The 26,459-nt window shown below is 35.9% G+C and overlaps 1 protein-coding gene across 5 annotated transcripts in view; it reads right to left on the reverse strand.

The window, feature by feature from the left end:
- Window positions 1-26,459, reverse strand: part of tfdp2 (transcription factor Dp-2) — a 73,709-nt gene that overhangs the window by 8,988 nt on the left and 38,262 nt on the right. For all 5 annotated transcript variants that reach the window (XM_048160412.1, XM_048160414.1, XM_048160413.1 and 2 more), the window contains 7 exons: window positions 24,316-24,404; window positions 18,907-19,037; window positions 15,464-15,511; window positions 15,318-15,350; window positions 6,324-6,486; window positions 5,364-5,510; window positions 1,472-1,540 (listed from right to left, as the gene is read on the reverse strand). In XM_048160412.1, coding sequence (XP_048016369.1) covers window positions 1,472-1,540; window positions 5,364-5,510; window positions 6,324-6,486; window positions 15,318-15,350; window positions 15,464-15,511; window positions 18,907-19,037; window positions 24,316-24,404 — 680 coding nt within the window. The remainder of the gene's footprint in view (window positions 1-1,471; window positions 1,541-5,363; window positions 5,511-6,323; window positions 6,487-15,317; window positions 15,351-15,463; window positions 15,512-18,906; window positions 19,038-24,315; window positions 24,405-26,459) is intronic.

Below are 26,459 nucleotides of genomic sequence, written 5' to 3' on the forward strand. Positions count from 1 at the left end.
GTATTATTAATTAACTACATGAATATACTATAGGGTTAGGGTAGGATTAGGGCTTGGTTTAGAGTTAGTTGCATGCAATTATGCTTAATTTATAAGTATTACCATAGTAAATTCATGTAACGTGTAACAAAGATACATTAAAGGTGCCCTAGAACCAGTTTTCACAAGATGTAATATAAGTCTAAGGTGTCCCCTGAATGTGTCTGTGAAGTTTCAGCTCAAAATACCCTATGGATTTTTTTTAATTAATTTTTTTAACTGCCTATTTTGGGTCATCATTAAATATGCGCCGATTCAGGCTGCTGCCCCTTTAAATCGCATGCTCCCTGACTAACATTACACAATGTTGGAGAGATTTATAAAGAATGAAGTTGTGTTTGTGCATTCTACAGACTGCAAGTGTTTAAAAAATGAAAATAACGACAGTCTTGTCTCCATGATTACAGTAATAAACGATGGTAACTTTAACCACATTTAACAGTACATTAGCAAAATGCTAACGAAACATTTAGAAAGACAATTCACAAATATCATTAAAAATATCATGATATCATGGATCATGTCAGTTATTATTGCTCCATCTGCCATTTTTCGCTATTGTCTTTGCTTGCTTACCTAGTCTGATGGTTCAGCTGTGCACAGATCCAGACGTTAATACTGGCTGCCCTTGTGTAATGCCTTGAACATGAGCTGGCATATGCAAATATTGGGGGCGTACATAATAATGATCCTGACTGTTATGTAACAGACTTTCAGATACTAAAAGTACTTTTTGATCATTGCTTGTAATTTCTTTCTTTGTTCCCTGTATTAATTTATATTTGTGCGTATGTTTTAAATCTATATTTAGTTAATACTTTTTTATTATTAATTACTTCTTTTAAAAACTACTTATTTTATATAAGCAACTGAATAGAATTCAACACATACATTTGATATTCAAAGTCAGTAAACGCATTCATTAATAAAAAAAAAAAATGTAGATCACGAATTGTTTTATAATCCGATTGTGATTTTCAAAATGGGAATTAGCTTGGATCGTGAGGTGCCTTAAGTTTCCCAGCCAAATTGTTCAGAATCGAGAACCAGTTCTTACTCATTTCTTTCAGTCAAAAAAGACTCAATCTCATGAATCAATTGTCAAATGACTGATTCATAAACTAAACCAGATGGAGCACTTTTAGTTACTCAACAGAAAGCCATTACTTTCTTCATACCCAACTAGAAATGAACAGAATAACAGTACTTTATTGGTGGGAACTTCCTCATCTGTACTAAAATGGATAGATAAATGTAGAGTTAAATGTTAAAGTACTGGAATCGCTAAGTGGAATCAGAGTGAGAATCGTTTAATTCCTCTTCTACAGATGATTCCCATGTGTAGAGCGGTTTGGAATTTTGGCTGCGAGGTCTGAGACCTTCCCTACCAAAACATCACACACATACAAACACAAACAGGTGTGGAACAAACCTGTAATATTAGCTCCTCTAGCTGGGCTCTTTTCTGTCGGATTCTTTCCAAACGCTTCTGTTTTTCCAGCTGAAAGATGACCACACACACATAAATGTGTTATTATCTGTCATGTATATCTGTATTTAGAGTACATAAACACACAGACAACAGATAAGGTGTATGAGCTGCTCCCCCCACCCTTCCTCTTTATCATCATCATCATCATCCTCTTTTCACCCTCTGTTTCTGTCTGTCAGCTGTAGGGATTGCATGACTACTGATTTCTGCTAGTCGATTTCTTATCAAAACAATACTCGAGTTACTCGACTATGCTACTATAAATGAAAAGACATGAAATAGTTCTTATCAATAAATGTTTATTAATTCATAACCGAATGCAACAATTACATAAGTAAACTCTCAAAACATTATAATTATGACATTAAATATTTTCATTTTCATGTAACAGAGTAAAGCCAAATAAATAGCCGCTTCGCAACATTTTAATCCTAACATTCGCGTCATATCTGCAAACTCTATGTGCATGGCTGCATGCATACAGTAATTTAATAATAACAACTTATAATAATAACTTTAATATTTACCAAGTTTTTAACAGTAATAACACAAGTCATTGTTGCTATCATCCTCTCCCCACACCAGTCTTTGGTCAAGCTCATGGATCGCTGGTTTGCATTTAGAAATACAAGCGCATCGAGAGATCAGTAGAGACAGAGAGACCTTCTTGCCTTTCATTTCAGACGCAATGTCCGCTTTTAGAGAGTCGTAAAGAATTCACCAATGCTCGTTTGCTTCGGTGTGTGCATCTCACTAGCATTTGCTTTTGTTGTTGGATGTTTCAATCATAGTTAGCTGTGCATAGCTGTCATACTGCTGTTGAACCCAGTCTCACAACAATGTGTATCAATAGTACGCACGTGTAATCTCGTAGAATATATACGCCAAAATGAGTTTTGGCGTGCATATGATACGCACTTTATGGCATACAATATAGGCACGAACCCCACACCACTATCCTACCCAAGACTACCAAGCGTATTATATACACACCGTAAAGTGCATATCATACGCACGCGAAAAACTGTGTATCATATGCCATCAAAACTCATTTTGCCGTTTATTCTACGAGATTACACGCGCATACTATTGATATGCATTCTCATGTGCTCGGGTTGATTTGAAAGCAATCTTACAGAGTTGGCAAATTATGATATTTTTGCTATCCTTGATGAAATACTTCCACATCTGATGCATGGTGTCTGTTGGTGACAATTGCATTTTGAATATATAGTTAATGCACGCTCGAGTAGTTGATTGTTTCCGACAGCGCCGACTAGTGGTTGAAGTAGTCGATCTCTCGACTACTCACTAGTCTATGCAAGCCCTAGTCAGAGAGCCACAGATGTGACACTAACAGATGGTGTCAGGCTCTTCAAACACACACATTGTGTCCATTATTAACACAATGCCTGTGTTAGTATTAGTACAGGCATTATTATTAATAGTGTATCAACCTGTGTCTCTAGTACATACAAGAACAACCTGTTTTGTGGGTTTACATGCACATCAATAAACTGACAACAGACATTAGCATTTATACGAGATTTTGAAATGATCAGGTTGTTCCTCCTGTTACACAGTCAGGCCTGCGATAAAGGCATGTACATGCAAAGCAAACTGGGTAACAGGCAAAAATGTGTGTGTGTCGATTAGGTTTTGCTTAAACCGTTTCCTAAAAGAACAAGCTGTTCGCTTATTAAGCATGATCTGTGTAAGATTGTGTCTTGGGCGATTCCCACACCCCAATTAATCCAATACTCTGGTTATTCTGGTTGAAATCTGAATAAGACAGACAGATATGCCTGTATTAATCTGGACTCTGGGTGTCAAAAACGCTGCCGACTCTGCAAAATGAACCTGTCGAACATGTCTTTTGTTTATTCATTGATCTGGAATATGCTCAGTGTATGTACAACAATAAAGATTTTATTTCTGTCGACCCAGTTTGTAGTAGTTTAGAGTTTTGCTTGTCCTGTCAACATTTTCACTGGCTTCACTACAAAAATTACAATTTTATTTTTAGCCATATATTTTTATATGTCCGATAGGGCTGCACGATATATCGAAATTATCGAAATATCGCAATATTAATAGGCTACTACAAAACAGTACTAAAAGTCAAAGTCTTGGTGAGTATTCATGTAAACACAGCCGGTCAAGTCTTAAAGGGTTAGTTAACCCAAAAACGAAAATTTCTGTCATTAATTACTCACCCTCATGCCGTTCCACACCCCTAAGACCTTTGTTTATCTGCAGAACACAAATTAAGATATTTTTGATAAAATCTGATGGCTCAGTGAAGCCTGCATTGCCAACAAGATAATTGAGACTTTCAGTGCCCAGAAAGCTACTAAAGATGTATTTAAAACAATTCATATGACTACAGTGGTTCAGCCTTAATGTTATGAAGTGACGAGAATACTTTTTGTGTGCCAAAAAAAAAAAAAAACCTTTATTCAACAATATCTAGTGATGCGTGATTTCAAAACACGCTTCATGAAGCTTCGAAGCTTTACAAATCTTTTGTTTCAATTCAGAGGTGTCAGAGCGTGAAAGTCACGTGATTTCAGTAAACGAGGCTTCGTTACGTCATTAGTGTTTCGAAATTTCAGTAGTTCTCGTGACTTTGGCAGTTTGATACACGCTCCGAACCAGTGATTCGAAAACAAAGATTTGTGAAGCTTCGAAACTTCATTTTTAATAGAAGGCAAATCAACATTCAACACACAATTGTTCAATGTTGGTTTGTTTTGAAATCACCCATCACTAGATATTGTGGAATAAAGTCGTTATTTTGTTTTTTGGTGTACAAAAAGTATATTCTCGTCGCTTTACAATATTAAGGTTGAACCACTGTAGTCACATGAACTGTTTTAAATATGTCTTTCTGGCCAATGTAAGTGTTAATCGTCTTGATGGCGATGCAGGCCTCACTGAGCCATCGGATTTTATCAAAAATATCTTAATTTGTGTTCTGAAGATAAATGAACGACATGAGGGTGAGTAATTAATGACAGAAATTCATTTTTGGGTGAACTAACCCTTTAAGTGAACGTTATCAGTTGGGAAAGTATGGTGCTCTAAAAGCCCAAAAAGTGCATCCATCCATCATGAAAGTAATCCATACGACTCCAGGGGGTTAATAAAGGCCTCCTGAAGCGAAGCGATGGGTTTTTGTAAGAAAAATATCCACATTTAAATCTTTATAAACTAAAATAACTGGCTTCCAGCAGATGGCCTACACAAATCAAAGAGAAACTTCTGGCCCGTCACATGACACAATGACGAACGTGGAAGCACAAAGGATACCGGTCATGAATTAGGAAGTCTAAAACGAGAATGTTTAAAGAGAAATATCGGAGGATTTCGATATAAGAGTCAGAGATTACTCTGTTGGCGCAAGTCAACTTGTTTTGGCCATCTGCTGGAAGCTAGTTATTTTAGTTCATAAAGTTTTAAATATGGATATTTTTCGTAAAAAAACAATCAATTTGCTTCAGAAGGCCTTTATTAACCCCCTGGAGCCGTATGGATTATATTTATGATGGATGGATGTGCTTTTTTGACTTCAAAATCAGGACTACCATTCACTACCATTATAAAGCTTGGAAGAGCCAGGATATTTTTTAATATAACACAAATTGTGTTTGTCTGAAAGAAGATAGTCATATACACCAAGGATGGCTTAAGGGTGAGTAAATCATGGGGTAATTTTCATTTTTGGATGAACAGTCCCTTTAACCGGGAGATGAAGCACATGCACATATCTTTTTTAGAATAAATGAGAAGGTCATTTGTGATTGTGAATTGGTCTTTCACACACACCCACCTCTAAGTTGCGGCACTCTTGGACTGAGTTAGTGGGCAGGCCGATCCAGCGTATCTCCTTTTTCTCTTTAGAGATGATATTCATGGCCATCAACACGTTGAGCGCGTCATACACACGCCGGCGGATGTTCTTCTGGTCGTACGCTTGCTGCAAGTGCAAACACACACCCTCTATTAACAATCACAAAGCGCATGGAGATGTGCGATCATCCAGTCCTGTCGTACACCAAACCCTTTGTGTCTGCGCTAAAGTCTTTTTTAATTACACCTTTTAGCATTCCACCAGGGCAGAGAGATTAAAACTTCAGTCCAGGAAACATCGGGTGGACTGTCAGAACTAATACCGGAAAATATTCACAACACGCCGCTCTCACTCCAGGTAGAAACGGTCCTTATGCAATGATCTAAGGCCAGCGGTCCAAACCCAAACTCAAACTCTCATTATATAAGAGATATTATCTGAGATCAACCTTAAGTGTCTGTTCCTGCTTAGGGTTTTGGGATAGAGCCAGACGAGAGGTGGACATTGTGCAGTACTGCAGGAAGTGCTCAACGTTCTTCATAAACCACAGACCGATAAATCACAGCTCATATTAACATGAGAGGCAGCAGGAGGAACCTGTAGAACTTTAACATCTTTTATTGGTCCAGCTGTTTTATTCTGCTGTGTAAACAGACACTGAGTAAGTGCTGGTCACTTAGGCATAATGGTGACTATATGCATATTTCATATCTGAAAGAGCAGTCCAAGACAAGGTAAACATTCGTAGATCAATATCAAATGGCACTGGAAGAAAGCATTATGTAAAAACCATTATGACTTTTAAGGCTGAGTGTGGGAGTTATTCCCCAAATGTAATAGTTGTGTTAAGGTTTTTTAAACAAGCATGATCAACAGTAAATATTGACCATAATTATGAATCAAGCTTCAAAAGTCATATCATGATCTTGCGACACTCACCGAGTCGGCGGGCATCAGGCTGCTGGCATGGGTGAACTCGGCCACCAGCTCATCAGCCACCTCGTTGTAAGACGTAGTGCCTTTCTTTTGTACCTTCTCGCACACCTTCATGGAGAAGTGCCTCAGGCCTTTCCCGTTCTTATCGGCCCTCTTCATTCTCTTACTGCAGAGATGGAGAGAAAGAGAGAGTTTGCACGCTTCGTGTTTGGACACTAAATGTAAAGGGTAATTATTTTTCTTAATTTTTGTATAAATTAAGAAATTATATTTTGCAGAAACAAAATAAAGATTGTTAAGATTAGTAATATTAAGATGTTGCATTCATTTTTAATAGAATGCAACACACAATTGTTCAATGTTGGTTTGCTTTCAAATAAAAATGAATGCACTGTAGAAAAAACATACTATATTACAAAAAAAAAAAAAAGATACCAAGGGTGTGTTTACACATAATAAAAATGGAAAAGTTTTTCCTTTGTGTTTTTCGTGTACAGATGACAATGTTGTCAAAACAATCCCATTAACACGGATCTGTGAAAAATTACTACAAACGCTGTATTCTGCTGCCAGGCCAGTAGTTGGCGATGTCACTTTGTAAAGAAACACTATGCGTCTATAGACTGAACAAGTATTGTAACTACAAAAACAAGAATTTGTGAAAACAGTGACATCACGCACATGCCCATTACGTGTTCAGTCTATAGGTGCGTTGTGTTTGTTTATTATCTAATATAATATCTAATTTCACAAAACTTAAACTCCTCCATTTTTTAAAAGTTTGCGCACATTTTCCATTTTTAGTTGAAAACGGTGTCGTGTAAAGGCAACCTTAAAAGGGCTCCATTTTCCTCGAGGCAATGTGTTTTTCTAAGAAAAATATCCATATTTAAAACTTTATTAAAGGGATAGTTCACCCAAGAATGAAAATTTGATGTTAAACCCTGCGGCTCGTGACGACACATTGATGTCCTAAGACACGAAACGATCGGTTTGTGTGAGAAACCGAACAGTATTTATATCATTTTTTAACTCTAATACACCGCTATGTCCAACTGCGTTCAGCATTCGATTAGTGAGGTCTGATCGCGCTCTGACAGCGGCAGTGATGTCTCACGCATATACTTCAATGAGTGCTAGACATCACTGCCGTTGTCAGAGCGCGATCAGACCTTACGAATCGAGTGATGAATGCAGTTGGACATAGTGGTGTATTAGAGGTAAAAAATTATATAAATACTGTTCGGTTTATCGCACAAACCGATCGTTTCGTGTCTTACGACATCAATGTGTCGTCACGAGCCGCAGGGTTTAATTTGGACTTGTCTATGCAAGTTTTATTTACTCTTATAGTAGAAGTTCCCATCCACTAGCATTATTTGACTGACAGACGGCAACGGTTGGAGTTAAAAATCATCATTTGTGTTCTACTGAAGAAACAAAGTCACCTACATCTTGGATGCTCTGGGGGTAAGCAGATAAACATCACATTTTCATTTTTGGGTGAACTATCCCTTTAACTATAATAACTAGCTTCCGACAGATGGTCGTAAGCATCAATTTACGGCAGAAGAGTAACCTCTGACCCGACACATGACGTAATGACAAACGCGTGAGCGCAGAGGACTGAGCAAAACAAAACACCGATCATGAATTAGAAGTCTAAAAGAAGAATTTTTTTTAAAAGAGAAATGTCGGAGGATTTCAACATAAGAGAAGAAGAGCTTGAGTTTGATTAGTTCGAGCCGTAAATCCATGTGTACGGCCGTCTGCCGGAAGCTAGTTATTATATTTAATAAAGTTTTAAATATGGATATTTTTCTGACAAAAACCCATCGCTTCGCATCAGAAGGCCTTTATTAACCCGCTGGAGCCGTGTGGATTACTTTTATGATGGATGGATGCACGTTTTTGTGCTTCAAAATCTCGTGCCCCATTCACTCCCATTATAAAGCTTGAAAGAGCCAGGATATTTTTTAATATAACTCCGACTGTGTTTGTCTGAAAGAAGAAAGTCATATACACCTAGGATGGCTTGAGGGTGAGTAAATCATGGGGTAATTTTCATTTTTGGGTGAACTATCCCTTTAATAAAGCTCCATTTTCTTCATGTAAAATATAATTGAGTTTGTGTCTTCTATAGTTTTGCAGTGAAAAGTGACCGAACTAAATTTGCAATTCCCAGCAGGCAAAATGTGTATTCCAAACACATGTCTGGGAAAAAGATTAATGGACATGCATACTCCATGTACCTTTGAGTTCTCATATACACACACACACACACTTAGGAAGTCTTATGATGGGCTGTTGTTTAAAGTGGTTTTGTGAACCAGAAAACTGAGCTCTGCTCTCTGTAACTGATGGCACGTTTGAGAGTAGTCTGCGTTTAGTACGAGCAGAGATACATTTCATCCCTGCTACAAATAGCAGATATGTGTTGCAGTATCATTTTTCATCCTATATTTCATGTTTACACTCATCATATCTATTTGCCGTTTGTTGATTCCAGTGTGTGATTCTATATATACAATCTGGCAAAGAAACAGCATGTCCAGGGCTGTGACACCTCTTTGTGCTCCCGGCATGCATGCGTGTGCACATTTTCATGTGTGCTTCGTATTTCACTGGGTCTTTGGCCCCGAGTCGTGTCACCGTAGCTCACTGCAGGATGCGTCAAGCACACACGATACGTGTGAGAGAGAGAGAGACTGACTCAATGTGACGTCGGCGGCACCACTGCATGAATACAAACACACTCATTCACTCAATTTATGAAGGCCAGAGAAAAGGAAGGTGTGTCACAAATAAAATGGACCACATGAGAATAAAAAACTATACTCAGTTATAAACTAAATTTTAGTGGCACTTCTTAATGCAAAACTGGCAGCCATGATGCAAGGGCATTACAAGATGGTTTCTAGAGTGTTGTGGGTGTTTCTAGGGTGGTGTTAAAGTTTTTGTTAGCCGAGTGTGCCTCAAATCCATGGGTAGTAGGCAGGTCTAAGGCCTAATCAAACAAAAATGTATAATGTGCATAAAGATGTATAAGTGAACATTTGAGTAGGGTAAGGCTAAGCTAGCATAGTACATAGAGTGGTAACCCAAAGTTAACAAAAAAACCTTTTTTGTATATATACCATTATATATAACAATTTTATACTTACAATGAAACGGAAGTAGTGACAGACCTTTAAAAGCATTAAAAGCAGACTAAATGTTTGGAGAAGTCTGACATACATTTGTTCACAATAAGATCTATAACATGTATTTACAAAATAGACATGGTGAATTTTAAATTCATTCCGACTTTATCATACCGAAGTGCTTATGATGCCGGCAGGCGAAAATAGCTCCAACAATTCCCTAACAAAATCGAGGAGAAAAAATAAGAAAAAGCAGCGTAAAGAGAATTTAAGAGTTAGCAGTTTCCATAAAAGGCAGAATATGTAAGATTTTAGGATTAAAATATCCAAAAATCACTAGAACGAATGTTATATATTTTGTTGACTTGTGTACTTACATTAAACCAGATGTTCCCAAGAATGTTTAACTCTAGAGAAATAACTCTACCCTGTCAAACTCGTACGCAGTTGACAGAGTGTTTACGTCAGAACGCCGGCTCGGTATTGGCCGAGGCTGTTCACGTGATCAGCACGACACATGTGTGTGATGCTGACGCAGGATCCAGCCAATACTGCCCTGGCGTTCTGACGTAAACACAGAAGCGCTGAACTGCATTTACTCCGTCAACTGCGTACGAGACTGACAGGGTAGAGAAGAATTTGTTAAATAAAGCCATTATTTTTGTATTTCTTTTTGCACACAAAAAGTATTCTTGTCCTTCATAACATTAAGTTTGAACTACTGTAGTCATGTTGACTATTTTAATGATGTCTTTAGTACTTTCTTAGACCTTGAATGATGGTAATTATGCTGATTTCTATTGGGCATAAAAAAAAAAAAAAACCTTCTTGGATTTCATCAAAAATATCTTAATTTGTGTTCAGAAGATGAATGAAGGTATTACGGGTTTGGAACGACATGAGGGTGAGTAGTTAATGACAGAAATTTTATTTTTGGGTAAACTAACCCTTTAAGTACACTTTGAAGGCCTTGCATTCTGCTATACATATCAGTTACATAATCTATCTGTGATCAGTTAGGGAACATCAAACTTTCTGTGCTTCACTATTGTTACACATGCCGTGATGCACCATCTGATGTCGAATACATGCGCGCTGCAGGGGCTGTGGTGCGTGCAAGTGCTTGTGAGAGTTAAAACAAAGAGATGGCTCAGGGTTCGATGATGTGCCAAGTACTCAAGCGGGAATGGTCCGGAGGAAAATTCATTCATTCTCTTTCTCTCACACATGCTGTATGAAAAAACGCAACTGCACTGTGGGTGAATTACGTAACTGTCACTCAATGAAGGAGAGAGGTGCAGAGAAACGAGAGGAACACGGGGGAAGGGAGGGTGCAGTAGTGGCTGATTGGGGTTTTAGTCGTCAGGACAAATTAGTTCCAGACCCCAGCTCACCAAAATTCACCCCTAATTGACTGGAAGTACTGCAATGCTGTAAGAGGGACTCACACGCAGCATATGTGTGTGTGTGTGTGTGTGTGACTGTGAATATGACACGCATTTACACGTGCGAGCGGCTCTCGCAGGTCCTTGTGTGTAACATGCATGCACACACACTGATTTCTGCTTAGCAACAGTGCTGAGATGTGTTCCCCCCTGTGAAGAATGTTTTAGCATCAGAGAAATGCAGTCTCAGGACAGAAAAGAGGGAGGGAGGGAAAGATGGACGGCTGAAAAAGAGGAAGTGGAAGGAGAAGAGAGGGGGAGGGAGATTCATCTGACCTTTCGCAGGAGAAGACACATCTGCCAGAATGCAGCAAAAATGAGGAGAGTCACAGAAGGGTAACAATCTGTGTCTGTGTTTGTACTGTGAGCAATTCAGAGAAATGCTATAAATAATTAATAGGGGTCTAAACAGGAAATAACTATATCAAATCAGAATATAAAATTGAAATAGTTAACCCTGGGTCATTCCAAACCCTGGATTAAACAGAATCCTGGGTTATCTTGCTTCACGTTTTACACTGTTTAAGATTTAACTGGGGTTAACAATTAAAGGTGCTAAAGAGGATGTTTTGTTTTATACATTTTTGCAATATTACTTGAAACTGTCTTTACTAACTGATAAAAGACTATTTATTAGGTGCACTGAAAGGAATAATATTAATATACATCATCTGTGCACGAGATAGGGCCTTAAAAACATCAGCCAATCGTTTACGCGATCATCGCGTAAACGATTGGCTCTCTGGCTTGTCAATCACTGCCGTGACGTTCCTCGTGCGAGACGTGTGCGGCTGCGCGCTCCAGTAACTTTCCACACTCCACAGGCGCCGCATGCGATGTTTTTGTCAGGAGACAGGAGTAACAACTGCAGATTATGAGTTACATGCGGTGAGTCCGACATAATGAATCCACTAACACGACACAGCGAATGCCGGTGGTAAACACTCGTGTTCCAATACTCGTGCACGAGTTTTGGGAGGCGTTCCTTTGAATTGAGCTGTGAAGGAGGGGGGTTGTTCTTACGCATGCGCTCATTTCAAAAACTCAGTAACAGTCTTTGGATTCTCAGGCGACGAAAAGATCCTCTTTAGCACCTTTAAAAGGATAGTTACCCCAAAAATGGTTGTAATGCATCCATCCATCATCCATCATAAATATAATCCATCCGACTCCAGAGGGTTAATAAAGGCCTTCTGAAGTGAAGCGATGTTTTTTTTTTTTTTTTTAAGAAAAATATCCATATTTAAAACTTAATTAAGTATAATAACTAGCTTTTGTCAGATGGCTGTATCCATCGATTTGGGGTGGAAGAGTGACCTCTGACCCCACGCATGACTTTATGACGAACGCAGAAGAGCAGTGGAGAGCGCAAAACAAAACACCGGTCACGAACTAGAAGTCTAAAACGAGAAAAAAAAAAAAAGAAGAGAAATGTCAGAGGATTTCAATATAAGAGAAGAGGAGCTTAAATTTGTTGCCTAGCCCTATTTGTTTGAACAGTGAGAGGCGTCTAAGCTTACGATACTCCTACATCCTGCGTCATTTATCGTGTCAGAGGATTACTCATTTGGTGCAAGTCGACTTGCGCAGTATGTGTAATGTCATCTGGCGGAAGCCGGTTATTTTAATTTTTAATTTTTTAAGTTTTTAAGTTTTAAATATGGACATTTTTATTACAAAAACCCTGTTTCGGAAGGTCCCTTTATTAACCCACTGGAGTTGTATGGATTATATTTATGATGGATGGATGAATGGATGCATTTATTTTGGGCTTCAAAACACACCCCCCGTTCACTACCAATATAAAGCTTGGAAGAGTCAGGATATTTTTAAATATATCTCCGATTGTGTTTGTCTGAAAGAAGATATATACAGTCATACACACTTAGGATGGCTTGAGGGTGAGATAATGGGATAATTTTCATTTTTGGGTAAACTAACCAAACCAATGTCACTGATTGGACAAACGAAGCACGTGACCTTTTACATAAAGGCTACAGCATTGCTGACTGTACTATCAAGTTTATCCTGAATGGATTTTTTAAACTATAAAAGGTAAGAATGAAGTAGTCTCTACTTCACTCTAATTCTCATGGTTTCTGTCATCAATTAACATTTTTCCTCACCATAATGTTGAGTGGCTATAATTACTGACTTATATTTGTAAAAGCAAATATTTAGGTTAACACTTTAATATATTGAGGATCATGTGCAGTAATATTGACAAGAACTCGATCAAGTGTCAACAAACCAAACAGACAAGCACCACAGTCAGGGTTCGTACACATTTCTACCAATAAATTTCCATGACTTTTGAGGCAAATATTCCTGACCTAACGTTCCATGAAACGTCTGTGTATACATGTAAAATAAGAATAAAAATCCATGTCCAAAGTCACAACATATCTTAACTAATTAATGACAAGCTATGTTGTTTAATGTAACAACATTTATTTAAATAACACTAACACACCAGTAAGACGGTTAGATAAAATACTGTGTAGCAACGGATTCACTTACATCAATAGGAGGCAACAATGTTAAACAAGTAAATAAAAGTGTCCAGTAACACTAACAGTAACTTTACAAGGTGGCAGTAGCAGAGACAAACATTTGGAATACAAAATTTGGTAATTAAGAAGATTTTAAAACTACTATTTACCATTAATCTCATTGGATAACCATCAATCATCAACAAGATAACGTCCCTATTTGAAATCCCCAAAAACAGTTGTTTATTTTTTAATTTCTGCAATTTACAAGTACAAACTGCAACTGCCAGACTTATGATTACCTGTATTGTCTTTTATGTCAAATACTTACATTTAACCAATTACTTAAATCAATCAGAATACTATATAGACTATAGACTATAAAAGCCATCTTTACACTGCAAATGTGGAACAGAATCTGCATCTGAAAGAGCATAAATGTTTATTTACACAGACTGCTTAATGTTGCTTATAAATTATAAAATTAACAGGAACTCATGCTCTTGATATTGTAATAATGATTATTAATACTGATTAACATAATACATAAAAATGTTTTTGTGTTTGAGGAAACTGCATGTTATATTCCGGCTACACAAATAAAACAAACAAAGAACCATTTATGAATTATTTAATGCTTTTTAAGCATTAGAAATGAAGACTTCACATAATCTTATCAGCATGATGAATAAATTATATTAACTGGAATAAGTGGAATAACTGGAGCAGAGAATGTGACCGATCATGAAGCTGTCCATAACGTGAGTTTAAACACTCCCGTTAAAATGGCAAAAGATGACCACACTGTGACATGAATCTCTTACATTGTTGTTTATGATGGGAGAATTCGCGAGTTTCAGTCAGAAAGCGTGCACACCGAACAAAGCTCTTTGATTAATGACTAATCTGAAGCCCTCTGATTGGCCATCACATTCATAAGTTCAACAGAAACGTGTGTGATTGGTTATAATGCTCAACGCTGCAAAACCAAATCTGATGGAATGCCGCAGTCGGATGGATCAAATGAATGTTAAGTATTGTAGTTTGTTTAACCCATATTTTCACTTAAACATTTTGAAACAAATTTCAATGACTTTTCTGGGCTTATTTATTTTTCCAAAACTTTTCCAGGCCTGGGATTTGCTACTTTTAAAATACTTTTAGGAAAATGAGACATTTTCTTATGAACTTAAGTGATTTCTTTTGATAAAATACACCATGAAATATAACTGTATATGGGTAACAGAGAAATTACAGCTACATTAGCTTCAAGCTACATGACAATTAATGAGATTAATACAACACTTCTACTTAAAAGTCATCATTTTGTTATAACATCTGACTGTGATCCAGCTGATCCTGATGTGGATTTCGGTCAAACGATGAGACAGAAATATGTTGTGAGTAACATTTTAGAAGAATTTTATGGGGAAGATACACAATTACAACTTCCGTGAGGCGTAAAGGAAAAGTAATATAACTATTAGTGCAATAAATTACTGTTGCCAGAAAATAATAAGTAATAATATTACTTTTGAAAGGATTAAGCAGTAATGAGTAATAAATTACATTTTTTAAGTAACGAGCCCAGCACTGCTAGTGACGGAGTCGAGCACAGATGTGTCCATGGCATTAATAATGTTCAATTAAGACAGAAAAGCAGCTGAAGGAGGGCTTGTGTGTGTGTTTTTATGTTAACAGAGAAACTCATTAGGGACACAGGGGCTCTGAAACACAACTGGGTGTGCAGCTGTGATCCTCCACCGTCCTGAAGAACATCTGAGCCTCATAAATCCTAGTGAGACTACAGCTCTCTTTTTCTCTCTTACACACACATACACATTTGTCCCATGGGCACATCCATTTAAAGACAAGTGTGGCTATTGATCCCAATGTCCCCCAACTCAACTCACTTACCTGGATGAGGAGTCGCTCGAACACAGCCCGTCCCTGCAAAACACATGTCAAGTGTCATCACCGTTTCTTCTAATCCTCTATGATATATTCAAACATCTTTTTAAACATGATTTTAAAAATGTACAATGTAAAAAACAGATGCCCACCTGTCTGAGTAATAGGAATCAATGTAGTCATGTGTCCTTTTTTTGTTCCTACAAAGAGAAGGCCACAAATACTCAACACAAGGTTGAGTTTTCAAAATATATTTGAATTTTAAGCTGTGAAATATCTACAGCTTATATGGGCCATTCTACAGAATTGGTGCGAACTGCTGTCCCGCAACCAAAAAACACATTTAAAAAGCATTTAATTCTTCAAATATTAGATGTTCAAATCTGTATGTAACTTTAAGGAACGTCACTACCAAATACCTTTTTTACCAGCAATTAAGCACATTTTTTTTGGGTGTTATTCCATAAAATTTTACATTTTTGTGTGTGTACAACTCTTTAGAAGTGTGCTAGCTAGCAATGTGCTGATTATCATCTTTGAGCGGCTCAAAAGTATCTAAAATGTGGCACTACTACGTGAAATTTTGGTTGTGACATTATTGTTTTTTTTGTTTTTTTGAGTGTTATTGGATAAAATTACATTTTTTTCTGTGTACAACTGTTCAGAAGTGTGCTAACTAACCATGTGCTGATTAGAGTCTTTGAGCTAGGCTCAAAAGTATCTAAAATTGTCACTACTGAAACATGTCATCATTGTTTTGGTAGTGACAAAAGGAAACACCATTTTAACAAAATTTTAGTACAGTTATGCAAATCATGTATGTTTTAGTAGTGTTTTAGTATGGGAGTTAAAATTCGTTAATGTGACACATTACACATTAATGCCACTACCGAAAATGTGCAGTCATGACCGAAACATGGATGTTTTGTCAAAAATAAAGTATACTGATTTATCAACTGAGATGTTATTATAGTGTTTGGTTCAATGTTTATTTAAACTAATGAATCCTTCACTTTGAAATCAGTGTGATACACTTTATGCCTTTTACAAAGAAAGATTGGATTCAAAATGCAACAAATCGCATAAATTACTCTTGAAATATTGTTAAAATTGTAATTATTATTGATTTACCTGTGAAAAATAGCAAAAAATATATTGGTAACACTTTCTGTGAAGACCATGCTTTTAATGATTTATAGCCCCATTTATACTTATTTATAAGTATTACTATTCTATAATTATATTTATAAAGACTCATTAAGACTTGTACTGAATTAAAGGAACAGTTATAGATACATTTATATTTATATTAAGTCATGCATTTTCCTTTTCAATGCACATGCTTATTATCCATTATACACTGATTTATAAATGATAGAATATAAAATAGTTCCATAGACTCTTGTTCGCTGTACCAATTAGTTATCAATTATGTCTTTAAAGGGTCATGAAACCCCCCTCTTTCAGCTCAAGTCTAGCTCACAATCTTTTTGAAAAATGCAACTTAAATGGGCGTGGTGGCTGTGAGAAGAGAGGAGAGGGGAGGGGGGAAACTTTCATCGCCAGTAGCCCATGCATATCGACTGTCACTAAAATCAGTGGTAAAACGTGAGGAAATACTACAATTTTTTAAAAAACTGGAAAAGTTAAAATCTAATGAAATACACTGACACTTTATTTTTGTCTTTTCAAGAGTTACTGAATGCCCTGCTACATATATCCTACAGTAATCGTAATTCTATTTAAAACATACTAATGTACATGTGTAATTACAGTCATTATAAAATATATAGTTGTTTATATACACACTATACATGCATATATTTGAAAAAAAAAAAAACGCTTAAAAAAAAAACCTTGCGTACATAGCATAGATCTACGCGCCGAACCTGCAACACGCTCAGTCAGTCAGGCTGCGTGTCGACTGGAGCAGAGCAAGCGACCAGAGCATTTTTAGATTCATTCCTATGGAAGTTGAGCGTCACATTTAACTTACGCGCGGCTCAACTTCATAGGAATGAACCGAAAACACTCGCGCTTACCCGCTCGCTCCGCGCCAACGGACACGCACCGTCAGTCAGTCAGTCTCTCTCGCTGTTTAGTGCCGTTAACCGTCCTCGTCATTGGAAAGATCCACGTGGTGTCATGAATAATTAAGAGAGTGTCTTCTCATTGGATAAAAAACTCAGTCTCGTTAATAATTATGAAACACCGATGAGTCATCAAAGCACTATCGTGCTCTGCCACGTCACAGCCTGTGACGTGGACAGGATGAAGATTTTAAACCCGGAAGACGAAAATAGCGTACTAAAACTAAAATTTAACCATTTCCCCCTACTATTAAATCTAACAGATGCTAACATTGTCTTCAATGGTGTTCAACACACATACCTCTGTTAAAATCTCAGAAATTTTGGTTTAGGGTTTCATGACCCTTTAATGGCTGAAGACTGCATTAGAAGTCATGAATGGTAATTTTGATTTGTTAAAATCTATATCTCCTCAGCCATTTGCATGGTATTGCTTATAGCAGTTTGGAATTACACTTTAAAAATATTGTTGCAGTGTTTTGCTAGTATGTAACATTAAAAAAAGATTTAAAAAAAAAATCAACTGTATTAATGAGTTCTGTTTTTTTATTTTATTACAGGAATTGTTCATTAGTTGCATTGACAAGTGAGCAATTTAAAATGTATAATGAGCACATCCTCATGATTTCTTAACATTTGATTTAGAAAATTGCATCCTATATTTTCACTTTACTTAAAGCCTTCAATGATGCATTCATAGAGATTAGTAACTGCATTATTACTCATAGTAAGTATTTATAAGAACACAACACAGCTATTAATAATATGTTCACTAATTTGACAGAAATAAATCTGAATAAAAAGTCATTGTAACTATAACATAATAACATTATAGCAATGCAGATTGCATCTTTATAAATACATTCATAGAATAAATCAGTGTATAATGAATTATGAATGTGCATTAAAAAGGAAAATGCATGACTAATAAGTAATTATAAAAATAATATAAATGTAACTATAACTGTTCTTGTAATGCGGTATAGGTCTTAATAAGTCTTTATAAATACGTTTATATAATAGTAATACTTGCTTATAAATAAGTATAAATGGAGCTATAATTCATTATAAGCATGGTCTTCATAGAAAGTGTTACTGATATATTTACAAGGGAGATGTAAATAAAATCTTAATAGGTCAATGTAACCCTTCTTATTAAATGATTTATTATTGTGTTTTGGTAGTGACAAATTTGGGGAGAGGAAAAATATTCCAAAACTTTCTGAAAATACAATATGAGAATTAACTGCACAATTACTAGAAATGTGTACCTTGGAAATTATACAATTTGCATACATACAAAATTTGTGGCAAAGACGTTTTTTCAAAATGTTTCCAGCTCTGACTTTGAGCCAATTCTGTAGAATGGCCCATATAAAGTTTACAGATTACCAATGTGAAAAACTTCCCCTCACTTCATATGAGGACATTAGAGCGCCATCAGCAGGGGCGCTTTCAGACATTCACATTAAAATCAGTGCGTGAGAAATGGGCATGTGGCTCACCCCGGGGTCCATTCGTTGCCCTCGGGAGGGTGTGCCTGAGTTACCATGGCAACCGGTGTTGTGTGCGGTGTAAACGGGCTGCCAATAAGGATACTTCCAGGATGAGACACTCTCTGTGGTGTGCTTAAAATCTACAGAAAAAAAAAGAGAAAACAGTACAAGTTTATGCAAATTATCACTGAAGATAGTATGGTGACAAGTTAAGACTGGTAGAGAGTATCACTTGGGAAGGTTCATGTTAGTTTTTGGCAGTCAGCCCCTGCTGGTGGATGCTGTAACTACACCATTATTATGGGGGGGACATGTTTCTCTAACATAATATAAGTGCTGTTATCGTCCACATGTAAATGATCTATGATGGTGTATGAGGGCCTCCCTGAGTCCATTTATATCCAGCTGCCTCCCTCACTTCCTCTCTGCTAACCTGAATCTCTCCGCATGCGAGCGTGTGCTGCAGCCCCTGGGGAGAGCGAAAACGCCTCCTGCAGCCCAACACAGCAAGGACATCCTCATCCATCACCGCTGCGTTACAAAAGATTTATCCTCCTGCTATATTGGGAAAGGCACGCTACTATACTACTGGTACATTCTGTGCAGTATGCAGTGCGTACACGATGCTTTGTGGTTGAACAAGTCACCAAATGTTTTTGCTAAAATGTGCAGTATATGGAATATTGCATTGTATACTGTATACCAGTGGTGAAGCTACGAGTGGGCCAGTCATTTTCCAAATAGATGTATGAATAATTTAATAAACAATAAAAATTATGACAAATATCTTATCTCATTATAACTTAAAAGAATGATTAAATGGTTTCCATGGTCAACTGCAGGTGATTTCCTACTTTTCCCTCACCCTATAGGTGCATATACGCTTATCAAAATAAAGCATTATGATTCGTCAGTCTCGGTTAGTCCCACCCACAATGTTATCTTTATGATGCAAGGTTGTAAAACTTGTAATAGTGATTTGGCCATTTGTGGAGTTGAATTTGAAAATGTCCGTCTCAGACTAATATTGCAAGGAGGACATGTAAGCAATTCCAACTTTCTTCTATAAGTTATACAAGATTCAACTTATTTTTTAAAGTCAGTTTTAATATAATTTGAGTTGAAATGACTTGTACAGCCTGTATGATTATACTTAGTTTAAAACAGCAAGAGAACTTAAGTTTTTAAGTTGAAATAAGTGGAATTGTTTAACAGTTTAGTTATTTATAGGTTTTGATTGCTGTTTTGAAACTTTTAACTCCTTGAACATTTCATTCATTATTACAGTTTATTCACTGATAATAAAAATGATAATAAAATGACAAAATCTCAGAGTTAAACGGTGTCAGAAAAAAAATAATCTTAATTATGTCAGATAACACTTAAGCAAAACAGTGTCTGAATAATTTTTGGTTTCAAATTTTTATCAATTTTACTGGTAGTCCACTGTATGAATAATTTTTGGGTATAATATGTCACAGTTTACTTTATTTTGCTATCCTCCTTACATAAATGAACTATAGTGTCCTGCACCCACTAGTAAAAATATATCAAAAATATCAAAAATGTATAATAATAATCTTTGGTTTGACTGTATATTATATATATAATTTATTTATTTATTTATTTATTAGGGCTGGGTATTGACAATTTTCACAATTCGATTCGATTACTATTCACTTGCTTTCGATTCGATTATGATTTTGATTCGATTCGATGTCGAATTATTTTGGATGTAGTTTTTCAGTTACAGTACATGGCAAATTTTCTAAAGGAAAAATCTCTCGACTAATGCTGTAAACTACACATGAGAGTCAGTTGATACTACTATAATAATATTGAAGGTTAAATTAACTTTTTTTATATACAAACACTTAAATTACACTCAATGATGTTTTTATTATAAATAAAGTTTAGAATTACATAATCATATTTCTACTCCAATTCTTTATTTTGAAATATAAACATTTAAATCACAGCTGTCATAACTGATTTATTCAAACATGCATAAAATATTGAAGAACATTAAAAATAATAATGAATATGTAACGGTTCATAGCTATATTTATCAGAATGCTTTTCTAGAGTCACTTTTCTAGCTGACTAATGAGTTTATGGTCACTGAATATGTTTTTCTGAGGTAAATGTGACGTTACGTGACATTGTTTACAAGCTGTTTTATTGACGTCTTTCCGCGGAAACACTGATTGAGCGATTACACGAGACATGATACGGATTTCGGTAAGTTGTACTGTATATTTTAACATACCTTCAGATGTTCATTCATGTTTATTTTGCGCTGTAACTGGTATTAAAGCGGAGGAGAGGATGTTCACATGCACTTCTCTTTAACTGAGGCGCTACAGCGATCTGTCACGCCACATTAAACAGCGCCAAAACGGTATTTTTTTTATGAATTTCACAATAAGATGGACGTCATTTGAAATCTGAGACTTTGCTTCATATCAAAAGTAACAAAGCACAAAGATTATTGTGATTTATTGGATGGGAGGCACTACGTATTCTGCTCATTCATCAACTGAAAACAGACTAGACTAATCGATTCTTGGGATTTAAGAATCGATACCGGTTCGTAAAAATGAGAATTGATTATATATATATATATATATATATATATATATATATATATATATATATATATATATATATATATATATATATATTGTGGCCACATATTAAGAATTTGTTTACTCATTTTAATTTGTTCACTCGTTTTAGCAAATCATGGCCACACTGAACTAATGTGCTCCCTCGTTTTGATTGAACTAAAACTAGGGAACAAATTATTACAACACGGACACAATTTAGTAAATCGCGGGAACAATTTGTTATATTGTGTGCACCCTTTACTTAAAACGAGGGAATGAATTAAGACATGCTGATGTATTCATAAGTTGTGGGAATGAATTGTTCATTTGTGGCCACAATATGCATGTATTTTCCCATGTGTTTTTTTTTTTTTTTTTTTGCGAGGCTCTATACATGTCAGTGTTATTTTTGTATTATTTATATATTATTATATTTATTAATATATTGAATTAGCTTTTCTTTATATATATTATCTTTTAATTTAAAGTTTTAGTAAATGTGTCATGTGCTTTTATTATTTTTATTAGTTTTTTTAAACATATTTGTATACTTTTTTAACAGTTTTAGCAAACAACAGTCAACACTGTGACAACACTGTAGCAAACTATTTGAAATGTGTATCATTTCATACCGTCTCACCTACAGTATGCACCATATATATACTCTGCAGTATGCGAGAAGTTTCACGTTTCTCAGTCTTGTTCTCTCGCACCGTGTTAAACGATATGCAGGCTATATTGAGTGCGCAGGATGTAACTGAGAGATTTATTCAGTTGGAAAGGAATCTGTATGTAAGCGTGTATCTAAACAACGAGCCACACATCTCTCTAACGAGTGAGTGAAGGTCCTAACGAGGGTCCCTCATGCCATCCACTCGTTAATAAGCTCATTAGCAGAGGTGCGGGCACACAGCGTGCTTCTCTTCCCCCTTTAAGCCGAATAGGGCCTCTGCTTTCATGCCGGCCTTCCGCTCTGCCGTCAACCACAAGGTCCGTCTATCACTGGACTCGTTGTTTGGTGGAGGGTGTCATTTCTGCACCACTAAATGCAACTGCAAAAATAATGGCTGTTTCCAAACAGGTTTCCCATGCAGTCCTACTGCCATTGTTGAGACAAACAGGCGCCGAAAAAAGGTACAAAACTCGTACCATCACATGAGAAAGTAGTTGATATGTTAGTACATGCAAACAACGCATGACAGAGTGTTTACATGGTCAGTCAGGAAGTCAACCTAACAATTGCTTACTTGAAGTTTTCTATTAAGCTAGTATAGGATGAAATATTTTAGCACAACAAAAAAAAATTATACATTTACAAAAAAAGACACTTCATGACAGATGTTTACTGCAGCATTCTGTTGTCAAACTTCAGTTGATCAAGGTCTGTCCATCGCCTCTGAACTCCTCAAACTTCCTCCCCTTACAGCAGTGTCTTTCCTCCCTTTAAACTCCTTTGTGCGATTTCATCTTTTCAACATTCCTTCCTTTTGTTCAGCTCAGTGCAGCCATACTGACCCATAAACACCCCCTCTTTCCACCCCCCTCAGCTCTCTATTGTCTATGTACAGCAGACAAGCACATGCAGTGAAGTCAGTAAATCACCGTTCTCTAAGGTATCACTGCCCACTACTGGCCACAAAATTTACTACAGCACAACTGTCCTATCTTCAAGCAATTTTTTTACACAGGGAGCTAGAATATGTGGATGGGTAAAGTTAACACTTCTTATTTATCGGTACACTTTAAAATAAGGACTCTTCAGTTAACATTAGTCAGTTTGTAAGTATTAGTCAGTATTTATTAATCTTTGTTAAAGTCAGTTAATAAAAATACAATGACTCATTTTTAGTTCATGTCAGCTCAGGTCCATTAAATAATATTAACAGATACAACTTTTGATTTTATTAACGTATTAGTAAATGTTGAAACTAAGACATGTAACGTGTAATAAAGTCACTGTAAAATAAAATGTTACCGTGTTTGTCATTGTCAGTTCATGTTAACTAATGTAGTTACCAATGTTAACAAATCGAACCTTATTGTAAAAATTATCTATAAGTTTGTTGTAGTTTTGTGTTGCAGTTATAGCTTATAAAAATACACATAATATAAAATGTGAATATTGTAACTTTTTTTTTTTTTGCCATTAAGTTTCCTAAAACTATGCCAGTAAGCCAGTTTCATATCTGTTTCTTGTGTTGTGAGTTTAGCATTATGACAACAAAATCTTAATATGGTTTCTGATTAAAACAAAATAGCAAAAATGATGACAAAAAAGTTTGATTCGTATTTGGTAAATAATTTCTCTGAAACTGTCTATTTCAATGAATCACAGATTAAACAAATTAAAATGTTTACTGAAGTATTTTATATACATTTATACATTTTGTTAAAAAAATACAGGTAGAAAAATATTGATATTTAATACAAAGTTTATTTATATCATAGCATATAAGTAAATATTCCTCACTGTGTTTACCAGATTTAATGCATTTTACTTCTTGTATTTTAGATTCAACATTTTCAGTCTACTTTGGGCTGAATTATGGTTCCTCTGAACCACTGTAAATAGTTTCAAAACAAACATAAATGCTCAAAAATACATGTGAATGCACAGAAGTTTTCCCCACTGTTGCCAATGGCGAATACAACAAAATGTCATTTTTTATAGCATTTGTGACCATTTAAGTCAGTCTAGAGCCCTGCAGCCTTAGTTTTAATCTGTGTGTTTGAGAGATTATGAAGTGTTAATTGTTTACATGCACTTAAAGATGTGTGTGTTTGTATACTGGTGTGGCGTGACACTAACCATCTGGGCTCCCACATTTGAATTGACCGTTCCTAGTGTGATCTTGGTGGCTGGGCTGTAGCTGGACGGCGTTACCAGGGAAATGTTGCCTGCAAACACAAACACAGTCAAGATGTTCACAAATAAGAGCTGAGAGTTTCTGAAAGGAAAAAACTTTTCACAGACAAGCAGAAGCTTGAACGGATCACAGCTTTGACTGAATGGAAATGGTGATTTGTTCACAAATTTTTAATCTCAAGCAGAGTTTTACAGCCTGTTAGCAAAGTATAATTGCAGTTCACATTACTTATATGTAGTGATGTGATGTTTTGCTTTCTCAGCGTATCATTAAAATAATAGCATATTCAACAGCATCTTTCCTGAAAAAATTACTACTTTATGGTGAATCATGCTGGTCAGTAATCAATTTAAAAATCATATTCTGTTAAAGTATGTAAAATGCATAAATACTCTCGGGATTGTGGCCTTTTATGATGTGGGGCATGTTTTTTAAACCCTATGGGGCAAGTTGTCACAAGTGAATCCCGTCAATTATAGGTTTTGCAATGAAAAGTAAAACAATTATGAAACATAACACAACAAATTAAACTGATGAATCGAAACATTTTTCCATGTATGAAATGAAATTGAATTGTACATTATTATACATTAATCAAATAGATTTGCGGTCTACTCATATATTGCTTTGTTTCTCAAGTCCATTTCCTCTGAGCTGTATTTCCCGTCATATTCAAAGATAAATGGGTGGATTGGACACTTAAGCCACTTAAAATGATGAATGCTGTTGCTTTACATATTGACACTTTCAAACAAAGTTGCATTTAATTAAAAAAAAAAAATTATATAATTTATATATATATTTAAATATTATATATATATATATATATATATATATATATATATATATATATATATATATAAAAATATAAATATAAAGTATATGGATACCTTTCTGGCCAAAAAAACCTTTAGACAAAATGTATATTTCTGAGAATCACATTTGATACATCAGGCTTTTATGGCTCATTTAGTATACCTCAGTTTTATTCAGAGGCCCAAACTGATCAAAAATATGCATTTTTGTGCAGCTGCTGATATTTATGAACAAGGTGAAATTCAGAAAGCTTGTAATGTAAATCAGTTTATAACAGTATAGCAGATACATAAAAAAACATAAATATCAGTCGTCTTGATATATCTCCCAATATTGTTTTAGAAAGATGATATTTAAATGCTTAGTTTTATGATCAGAGCTCTGTAGTTTTAAAGTGGACCTATAATACCCCTTTCACGAGATGTAATATAAGTCTCTGGTGAATGTGTCTGTGAAGTTTCAGCTCAAAATCCCCCACAGATCATTATAGCTTGTCAAATTTGCCCCTATTTGGGTGTGAGCAAAAACACGCCATTTTTGTGTGTGTCCCTTTAAATGCAAATGTGCCGCTGCTCCCCGCCCCCTTTCAGAAGAGGGCGGAGCTTTAACAGCTCAACAACAACAAAGCTGGAGAATCTCACGCAGCCAAAATGAGGATTGTCAGTAACGGTGTTCAGCCTTACATTGTTCAAACCGGAGTCGACACTGATGGAGAGACTCAGGAAGAAGTTACAACTTTTAGACTGAAACTGGACGTTTCTGAATGGTTAGTGGATAAATGTATGTAGTGGAGTTGATTCAACTCATCCATTAGCATGTGCCGTCATGTTCATCTTTTGTGCAAATCCAGTGTTGAATTGATGTCACTAACCCGGGAAAAAGCTTGTTGTAGTTCCTACCAGCTGTTTGTTGTAGTCCTTAAAAAGTGATTTCTGTAAAAGAAAATATCTCCCTTTGCATTGAACTTTGAGCGTTGCAACTTTGCAGATGTTGTTTATGCTCAAACAGCAACATTACACACTAACTAAAGTTAAAAAAGTGAAATAATCATCAACCATCCCCTTAAAACGTACGATACAATGCAATACAATGTAGTGTTGCACAATATACTGGTACTAGAAAGGTATTGCGATACCCTGCTTTTAAAAACGGTCCGGTTCTTCATTTTATTAGTACCGGTACTTTGAGTGCCAGCTGTATTTCCTAAAGTGCATTTATTCCTCTTAACTGCGCAACGGCTTTTATGGTGACGAAACGAGAGGTATGGTTG

This window comes from Megalobrama amblycephala, linkage group LG16, assembly GCF_018812025.1.
Source record: "Megalobrama amblycephala isolate DHTTF-2021 linkage group LG16, ASM1881202v1, whole genome shotgun sequence".
NCBI lineage: Eukaryota > Metazoa > Chordata > Actinopteri > Cypriniformes > Xenocyprididae > Megalobrama > Megalobrama amblycephala.